This window comes from Artemia franciscana, unplaced genomic scaffold (assembly GCF_032884065.1).
Source record: "Artemia franciscana unplaced genomic scaffold, ASM3288406v1 PGA_scaffold_37, whole genome shotgun sequence".
NCBI classification, from domain to species: domain Eukaryota; kingdom Metazoa; phylum Arthropoda; class Branchiopoda; order Anostraca; family Artemiidae; genus Artemia; species Artemia franciscana.
In genome coordinates, this window is record NW_027062675.1 from 409,484 (window position 1) to 420,126 (window position 10,643).

The window sequence follows — 10,643 nt, forward strand, 5'->3', positions numbered from 1 at the left end:
AACATGACGTCACCTGACAGACAGACACACAGACAGACAACTTATTTATATATATATAGATAATATATAATTCGCTGTTAAGATATATAACGTCATGAGATATTGACGTCATGAACCGTTATTTGTCTTTCCCTTGCTCATTCCATCCGTGTGCTCTAGTTTCCATCATATGTCATTGCAAAATTTCCTTTTTTTATTTTCATCTTGGGATTAAGAATAACCAGTTTCCGTCTTCTAATTTACTCAGTATGTCGTGAAGTAATAAAAAAATATTTGGACTTACAAAGTATCCTTTGATTGTCACTTATAACAAAGTCTCATACAAACCCCTAAAAGACCTCTTGTTAATAGAGCCTTTCCAAGGGTTGATGGTACCCGGGGCAAAATTAATTCCAGCGCCCCCCTCCTGAGAGGGTTACAAAGTATTCTTCTCCGTAAAAAATACTTCTATCACAAAACCACAATGTCATGCATTAGTAAAAGATTTGAACTGCTTGGATATATGATAGTATTGAAAAAAAACCACAACAGTTTATATTTGTTTCAAATTTTGCAAACTAAATACTGGGGAGATAATACCCACAGTTGCTATTTTTGTTTTAGAACGCAGATGAAAACTTACGCTCATATCAAAGATTTTAAGTGAAGAATAATCCTAAGATGTCGTGAGTTGAAAGTATATATTATTGAACTCTTGCAACTAGCACCATACTTCGCTTATTTCATTTTGCTGCTCACTGATCAACTTTTGCGAACAAACATAACAAAAATAAAATAGGTCAAATGAATGCTTTAACTCCCGTTTACGTTTCAACTCCCGCATATCGTCATCCCCGCTAGTGTGTTTTGTCTTCACGATTCCTATTGGTTGTTCTTTGAGATGGCCTTTGATATCATTGGTTGTTCTTAATGTTTCAACTCCCGCACATCGTCATCCCGCTAGTATGTTCTGATTTCACCATTCCAGTTGGTTGTTCTTTATGTTTCAACTTCCGCATATTGTCATCCCCGCTAGAATGTTCTGATTTCATGATTCCTATTGGTTGTTCTTTGAGATCATTGGTTGTTCTTTATGTTTCAAACCCCGCACATCGTCATCCCGCTAGTATGTTCTGATTTCACGATTCCTATTGGTTGTTCTTTGAGATGGCCTTTGAGATCATTGGTTGTTCTTTATGTTTCAACTCCCGCACATCGTCAGCCCCGCTAGTATGTTCTGATTTCACCATTCCCATTGGTTGTTCTTTCAACTTCCGCATATCGTCATCCCCGCTAGAATGTTCTGATTTCACGATTCCTATTGGTTGTTCTTTGAGATCATTGGTTGTTCTTTATGTTTCAACTCACGCACATCGCCATCCCGCTAGTATGTTCTGATTTCATGATTCTTATTGGTTGTTCTTTGAGATGGCCTTTGAGATAATTGGTTGTTCTTTATGTTTCAACTATTGCACATCGTCATCCCTGCTAGTATGTTCTGATTTCACCATTCCAGTTGGTTGTTCTTTATGTTTTAACTTCCGCATATCGTCATCCCCGCTAGAATGTTCTGATTTCACGATTCCTATTGGTTGTTCTTTGAGATGTTCTTTGAGATCATTGGTTGTTCTTTATGTTTCAAACCCCGCACATCGTCATCCCGCTAGTATGTTCTGATTTCACGATTTCTATTGGATGTTCTTTGAGATGGCCTTTGACATCATTGGTTGTTCTTTATGTTTCAACTCCCGCACATCGTCATCCCGCTAATATGTTCTGATTTCACGATTCCTGTTGGTTGTTCTTTGAGATGCTCTTTGAGATCATTGGCTGTTCTTTATGTTTCACATCGTCATCCCGCTACTATGTTTTGATTTCATGATTCCTATTGGTTGTTCTTTGAGATCATTGGCGCGCATCGTCATCCCGCTAGTATGTTCTGATTTCACGATTCCTATTGTTTTTTCTTTGAGATCATTGGTTGTTCTTTATGTTTCAACTTCCGCATATCGTCATCCCACTAGAATGTTCAAAGCAAGAAAACAAAGACACAGAGGGAAGTGAACCCTACCATTAATTTAATAGCCGGAGATTGAAAAATCTGAAAAAAAGACTCTTGATCCTACATATTTTTGACTATTGTTGCTTCTGTAACGTTTTCCTCGAGTTTACATTTGCCATTATGTAGTACATGCCCTCGGAGTTCTAAGGAGCTTTAGCAAACTCACCTGTTTGTTCAGATTTGAACGATACGTTGCTTGTCGTGTTTTTAACAGATTTAAAAATCCTTCCTAATAAGAAAAATCGGTGTCCGCCAGCAGTGCGCTGAAATCTTTTGGCGTTGCGCCACGGCACACTGCTGTTTTCCCTAACAATCAGCTATTCATTACCGTAAAGAAAACCTGTTCGGCATCGGGGTCAATTTCCAAGGATATTTGCTATTGCTCCCACTGCTCCACCTGAAGAAATTAAAACCCTATTCTTGTTTTGTTTTAACCCCCCCCCACCCTCAAAGGTTGTGAAGTACTCCTTTATTCCTCTAAAGGGTAATAACTGTGTATGTGGGTGTGCTAATGTTGTCAAAAAACAAAAAGATCAGTAAAATAAAAATTATAAAAATGACAAAATGAATGAATACAAAAAATGAATCTGCAAAATGTATTTTTTACGCATTTAAGTGTTTTTGTGGTTTACATCTGCTACGTATTTTACAGTTATTAAAAATAAATGGGCTCTACAAGCCGAGCCGTTCAAAGGAGAGGGGGGGGGGCAACCCGGACAGCTGATCTGGGTGCCACGGGGGGACTTGGCTGGGGGGTGCCCACTTTGATAAAAATTTTCATTTTGATTCGGCTTTTTTTGCTTATATTTGAGTCAGGAGGGGGGCGCTGTAATTAATTTTGCCCCAGGTACCATCAACCCTAGGAAGGGCTCTGTTAACAAGAGGTCTTTTAGGGGTTTGGATTAGACTTTGTTATTAAGTGACGATCAAAGGTAATATTTTTTCAGGGTATAAATATACTCTGAAAACTTTTTATCTTCTTCCTGAATTAATTAAAAAAAAAAACTTTCCATAAAATTAGTTTTTCAAAGACAAGTAAAGAGCTCTATTAAAGGTCCCATTAAACCACAAATAATCTTCCAAACATAAAACTAACACAGATCACCATTAATAAATAAATAAACCCCAAAATGAACAGAAATTACATCAAATAAACGAGTCAAACTCAAAACGAGCAGAAATTAACAAGAGTAAGGCTGACAAGCTCCATGCCTTTCCAAGACCAGAATATAATTTGCACCTTACTAAAAAAAAAGGAAATGAATAATGATTGACAGTTAAACATACATAGGCCTACACTAATATTTATTCCTTAAAGTCTTAATATTTTTTTTTATTCATTAAAGTTAAAAAAAAATGAAATTTTCTAAACTGTATTATGTTTTCAGTAAAGTGCAAGCTATGTTATACTTTTAAGAAAGCTTGGGGGTTGTCAGCCCTACTCATATTAATCTCTGCTCGTTTTGAGTTTTGCTCATTTATTTATTGTAATTTCTGTTGGTCCGGGGTTTTATTTACTTATTGATGGTAATTTGTGGTAGTTATCCGTTTGAAAGATTATTTGACTTTAATTCTGCTAATTTTTGGTTTAATGAAGCTTTTTACTTTTCTTTTAAAAATTTATTTTGTGGAAAAAAAATTTTTAAATTAATTTCGGATCATTTTTTTTTTATTGTCATAGTCATTTCATGGAAAAAGAAAATAAAGTTTTATATTTTTTCCGGCTTTTCTTTAAGAATCCATAAATTTTTAACATCTGTTTAAAAAGTTGTAATAGCAATAGTCCTGAAAGTTTTGAACTTAATACCCTCAGTCTGCTATCTAGCAATTTCAAATCAGTTTCGTTTGGGGAAAAGAGGCCGTCTGGGTGGCTAATTGCCCTCCTATCACTTTTGACTCTTAAAAGGGAACTAGGACTTTTAATTTTCAATCAAATGAGCTCCATCTGAAGTCTATAGAACCACCCCTTCGGTGGAAACCTTTTGTTCCTCCCGGGCATAACTTACAACCTTGCCCAGGGTTCTGGGGGATTGTGTCAACCCTGAGGGCCTGGTTGTATGATTTCTGGACTATTTTGGAACAAATGGCTATCAAAATTTCTGTCGGATGCGTTTGGGGAAAAGAGGACTTCGAAGGAGGGGGACTTGTTGCCCTCTGAACAGTTTTGTCTTGAAAAAGAGTACTAGAAATCTTAGTTTCCATTCAAAAGAGCCCCCCTCTGATGTTTACACGACCATCCCTTCTGTAACAATCTTATGTGCTATTAAGGGGAAGCGAGTATAACTAATAGTCCTTTCCCTGACGGCTGTAGGGGGTTGTCATCCCGAAAGACATTATTACTTGATCTTTAAACTATGCTGAACAAAATGGCTGTCTCAAAGTTTTGATCAGATGTGTTTAGAAAAATGATGGGGGTGTGAGGGGAAGTCTTGTTGCCCTCCAATCACTTTTGACTCTTAAAAAATGCACTTGAACTCTCAATTTTAATTCGAATAAGCCCATTATTAAAGTTTCTACGACAACTCCTTCTATACAGAGTGCCTTGGTCAGGCAAAAAAAAAAAAAAAAAAAAAAAAAAAAAAAAAAAAAAAAAAAAAAAAAAAAAAAAAAAAAAAACAGCACAATAGCAGTGCTATTGCGCTGCTTATAAAAGCTAATATCTCGGTAAATTTAGTCATGACACTAGTGCGCTATCAAAAATGAATAATTGGTTTGAAACATACATATTGCAATGTGCCTTCTGCTATCATTATGCATTAAGTATGGGTGTATGTTAATCTGATAAAATGGATGTATATGTAAAGTTATTGACAGGGTTGGTCTATATTTTGTCATTGAAAAATGCTTCGTGATTTTTCATAAGTACTTTTTTCTTCTTCTTCGGTTCGTTGACAAAAAAAAAAGAAGAGAAAACATGATTAGGAAAGAACCAAGAATACGAGGGTAATTTCGGCCAGCAGACAAAAAGAAGCGAATAGACTAAAGACAAAAGCGGCAAGCAAGGGCACCGGCAGAAATTTATCAGGGGACAGACGCAAAAATGGCAGTGGTGGCTGGATGACGGAATATATTTCGGTTTTTTTTTCGTAGGAATAAGTTAATTTTTAAATATTTTTAGGAAAAACTCTAATAAAAAGAGCAATGAAATTCCATGCAAAATGAAACAAAATACAGTTAATTTCAAAGGACAAGGATTTCTTGCAAAGAGGTCAATTTATTTAATCAATAATACATTTGATTATTATGTATTTAGTCTTAAAAGAAAATCAAACTGAAAGCAAAACTACAGAAATACGTTCAGACAAAATAGACGTGATTTGTGTACTTGTCAAGACAGATTTGTAATTGTCTTCATGCAATTTCCTACGCCTTAGAATAGTTTACAGAAAGAGTAGAGATACTCAAAAATCATCCTGTCTGCATAGTTACCACGTTTTAATTTTTTACCGGTCATGTAAAATGTGCCTCTTTCATAACAGGACAATTCTCCCCCTTGAACTTAAATCCCTTATATATTCAGACATTTAAAATAAATAGAATAGCGAAAGAAAAACAAAATTCAAACTTACTACCCAACTGTTAAAATGATCGTCTTTCTTTTTATTGATTAAATACAAAAAACGAGTTTTTTCCAACTGAGAGTAACGAGCGACATCAAAACTTCAAATAAACAGAAATTATTATATATATGAAAGGGGTTGTCCCCTCCTCAACGCCCCGCTCTTTACGCCAAAGTTCGACTTTTTCTGACAACTCCGCTTTTTAAAACAAAAAAATCCTCCCTCATGATAAATTCCTCCATGGAAAGATCCTCCCACGTAACCCTCTTCCCCGACCCCCCCCCTCAACGCGAAGAAGTCCTCCTGAAAACATCTGCACACTTCCCAACAATCATTACTATATGTAAACAATGGTCAAATTTTGTAACTTGCAGGCCTTCCCCCGAGGACTGTGGGGGATTAAGTCGTCTCCAAAGACATAAGTATTAGGTTTTTAGACCATGCTGAACAAAACGGCTATCCCAAAATTTTGATCCAGTGACTTTGGGAAAAAATGAGCGTCGGAGGGGGCCTAGCAGCCCTCCAATTTTCGGTCACATAAAAAGGGCACTAGAACTTTTAATGTCCGTTAGAATGAGCCCTCTTGCGACATTCTAGGACCACTGGGTCGATAGGGTCACCAGTGAAAAAAAAAACAAATAAACACTCATCTGTGATCTGTCTTCTGGCAAAAAAAAAAACAATCCACATTTTTGTAGATAGGAGCTGGAAACTTCTACAATAGGACATTCTTGTAGATATGAGCTTGAAACTTCTACCAAAGGGTTTTTTGATACGCTAAATCTGGTGGTGTGATTTTCGTTAAGATTCTATGACTTTTAGGGGGAGTTTCCCCCTATTTTCTAAAGTTAGGCAATTTTTTTAGGCTCGTAACTTTTGATGGGTAAGACTAAACTTGATTAAACTTATATATTTAAAATCGGCATAAAAATACAATTCTTTTGATGTAGCTACTGGTTACTACAGTTCGTTACCACGAACTGTTTGATAAGATAAGATTTATTCATCATGATATACGCATACAATGTTACATTTTACTAATCCCCAAAGGCTCTTTGCCTGTCAGGAAGGGGTAAGACAAACGAGTCACTTATTCAGAGAAGAAAAAACAAAAAAAGTTGGCACATGTTTTTTTTTCATGTGCCTGATTGGTTACTCATGTGCCTGATTTTTGAAAAACGGGGGAACACCCCCAAAAAAGCAAGCGATCTTGTTGAAAACCGCTTTATTAGATATATCATATCAAATAACCCTGTCGTAGAGGTTTCAAGTTCCAACCTTCGAAATGTGAAATTTTACATTTTCTTTCAGAAGAAAAATCGTCGATGCAATATTCGTTTATTTGTTGTTTCTTTCCAGGGATGATTGTACCAACCCGAAGATCGGAGATAATTGAAAGGGAGCTCACTCAAACGTAAATGTTAGGCTCTTTTATAAGTGACCATACAGATTGGGCAGGGGGAAAGTCTTGTTTTCTGCCCTTTTTGGGCATCAAACTACGACTTTACTACGAAGAGGAGGAATTTGCAATCAGTTTAAAATTCTGAGAAGCTAATTGATTAAGAGTATCAATAACTCTATTTTAGACTTCCCAGTTGCAAAAGAAGTAATACCACACGATGGCAGTACTAGATTCAACCCAGTTGATTGGCTTGCAGCCAACAATGGGGCAACACACATTTTTCTCGTGGTTTTTTCACTATTATGCTCCCTTTCCTTTGGTTTCCTTATAATTACTTTATTTCCCCAAATTTTCAGGGGGCATGGTTCGCCACTGCCCCCTGCCGGCACCCATGGTGGTAAGGATCTCTAAGTCCTTGCCACCATGTGTGCAAGGGGCAAATTTGAAGCCAATTATCGTAAAGTAAGTGAAAATGACAGTAATGCCTGAAAAATCAACCCCTTTCTGTGGATGCTTTAATTATCCATAAAATAAAGATGATATCACCAAAGCTCTAAATTCTAATATTGCTTCTGTTTCTTTTGATTCTGCTTTAAGCAGCCTTGTGCAGCCTTATTAGCAATGACCTAGGCATAAAGCAAGTAGTTGGAGAAGCAATTGAAAACAGACTTGAGATTAATAGTAACATTTCCTTAAATAGCGACTTGGGATAATAATCAATAAATGTTCTATACGCAAATTTAGTTAAAAGTGATCTTACAAAATATTATTAAAAATAAATACATATTAACATAGAACCTGTCACAAACAGACCTATGAAAGCAGGAGCTAAAAAAGCAAGATTAATACTAGGAAGGCGTTTGTTCATCATTCTCTTTCATTTCAATGAATTGCCTCGTTTCATGACAGTTTATTTATGAGTCCTGGTTTAACTTCGCTGAAGTAAGGGTGCTGGGACCATAAAAAAAAAATCATTATAGTTGTATTGGTTTTATCTTGTCATAAGTTTTTCTTCCTATATATTTATGTTTTGCTGAGGTCGGCCCTTGGACATCGTGCCGAAATATTCATTCTAATTAGTTTCCCACTGTCTTGCGAAAAGAATTTCCATTTGTTTTTCTTGTTTTTGGTGTTTCTCAACTATTTTATTATTGTTTCAATCGAAGAGCGTAATTTACTAAGCAAAAAATATCTAATTCTACCATATCTTGACATTACAATACCACTCTATACAAAAAAAAAAATCAAGTGTAGTATAATCTCATTATTATTTAAATTATAGAAATTATAGGATTTAAAACAAAACTCATATTCTACGATAATTCATTATTACTGCAAGCAAAGTCAGTCGAGGGAAAATAGCTTAGCTTTTGGTTCACCGGATTTAACTTTTGGTGAAAAAAAAATTCAAATAGCCTTGATTTGCCGATAGAGCCTTAAAAAGCACCAATGGAGACTGGAGCTACCAGAAAAGCGGATAAAGAAGCACTGGCAGGTTTTTCCGGCATTTGGGGTTTTTCCGGATTTTTCCGGAAAAAAGGTTTTTCCGGTTTTTCCGGAAAAATCCCCAATGAAAGCAAAACTTTACTGATAACTTAACACGCCCTGATTTAATAATAACTTGATGTTTTCTACTAGTTCAAGCATTTTATTTTTTAGGAGAAGCATATGGTTGTATTCGTTGAAAGTAGTGTTTTAGAAGAACCTCTTCTGAAAGGGCATGGGGCATTTCTTTCTATCAGAGACAAGCTTATGTCATTCAAAGAAGGCAAAGACGACTTAACAGACAAAATTGACTTTATAGCCTGCTTGGGTGGTGATGGAACACTACTTTATGCTAGTTCCCTATTCCAGGTTAGTGCTTCTCTTATTTTTTTTAAATTATAATAATAATATACTGTAATAAAAGGGCTTTTTATTCTTTAAAGAACCACTTTCTCTAAAAAAAAACTTGTCATTACTTTTCTTGAAAGAGTTGGTAGATTCACCCACAACCGCCTCTCAGGGGAGGTTGTTCCATTCCTTTACTACTCGGTTTGAGAAGGCCATCTTTTCGACTTCTTTATTGAAAGTGTTTTGTTTTGGCTTAAATTTTCTATTCTCGCAAATTATTTGTGTTGAAGAATAGTGTCCAATGCTATTGTAGTTTACTATTGTGTATACAATGTATTGTAATTATTATTGTGTTTTATGATGATAAGAGGCACCAATCAATGCTGTAGGACTTTTGGCTGCAACACTTACTGCGGGAATATCAGGTTCGATGCTGGAATCTTACAGCTACTTTGCTTTATAAATATGGTTATATTTTTTTTAAGTTTCATAAACAGTTTAAATCCGCTGTTGCCACTGTTGGCAACACTGTTGGCATGAAGCTCGACCTAGAATATAACTAGGTTAAATAATAATGTTTAGGGTGGAAAAACTTCTGAACACCGGATATGAAGACTTAAAAGTACGGTCAAAATTAGGTTTAGGGTAGCATTCGCGTGCATTATGTGACCCCATTTGGGACAATTGTACGATACATTCAGATTTTGTCCAATATGGTACTAAATTATTTCGTGTTTTTCTCTAAGAGTTTGATTCAATGTTAATAAAAGTATTGTCTTAAAAGGGGTTATTTACCCCAGTTGGTTTTAAATATCTACTACTACTAATAATAATAACTCACCGCAGCACTTAGCCGCCTGAGGCCAAGACAGATACACACGCTCCTCCTCCATCCAAATCTATATTAAAGCCTCCCTCTTTACATCCTCCCAGGAATATCCCATTTCCTTCAAATCCTTAAAAAGGTGGCCGAAGTGCTCTATATTCGGCAGTCTGGTTGCTCAAACGGGTAGATAAAAGACAAACACTCAGACAAACACAAATATTTGACAAACCATCTTCTGCCTTTTGAAGATCTCTGGCTTCAGGGCCATTCTTGAGAAGTCTCGTTATCGTAGCTTCCGATATCTTGTCTTGGTTTCGAAACTTTTCTTCTTAATCTTGTGAAAGACACCCAGGACCGTGGTTGTTCTACGGTTTACATCTTCACTGCACTCATCTTTACAAATAATACTACCGACGTAAGTGAATTTATTCATTTGATCCATCGTCTCCTTATCCTAAAACACGTCTTCCTATTCATTTATTCCTAGTCTAAGTAAATTTATCATCTTAGCATTAATTTTCAAGCCTAATCTTGCATCCGAACTCTAAAAGCCTCTAAAAATTCACTCATTTGGTTAATATTTTCATCTAAAACACTCAATCTTCTGCATAATCTAATTCTAGATGGGTTATAATTACCCATTCGATTCCATGCTCTCCCGTAGCCTTTGTCAAAATATGGATCACGGAACAGAAAGGGGGAGAGGGAAACAATTGCAAAATTTCAGCCTAGAAAATTACTTTTATAGCCTTTCTCTCTCTCTCTCTCTCTCTCTCTCTCTTTATCTCTCTCCTCTCGTATTGGGGAAAGACAGACCGTTTTCCTCACAAAGGCCTAACGCCTGTCATTCATTAGTATTGATTCAAAATACTCTATCTGCAAAACTCGCTCAACCAAAAAAATCTTTAAAGTTTCAAACTTAAAAAACTAGAGTTTACATTATAGCTAAAGTTAAAGTCTACAATTTTTTTGGTTCAATTG

At 35.9% G+C, this 10,643-nt stretch overlaps 1 protein-coding gene across 1 annotated transcript in view; it reads left to right on the forward strand.

Moving 5' to 3' along the window:
- Positions 1 to 10,643, forward strand: part of LOC136041771 (NAD kinase-like) — a gene marked incomplete in the record, with an annotated part of 135,393 nt that overhangs the window by 78,744 nt on the left and 46,006 nt on the right. Inside the window, 1 exon segment of the mRNA XM_065726540.1 lies at positions 8,663 to 8,857. Coding sequence (XP_065582612.1) covers positions 8,663 to 8,857 — 195 coding nt within the window.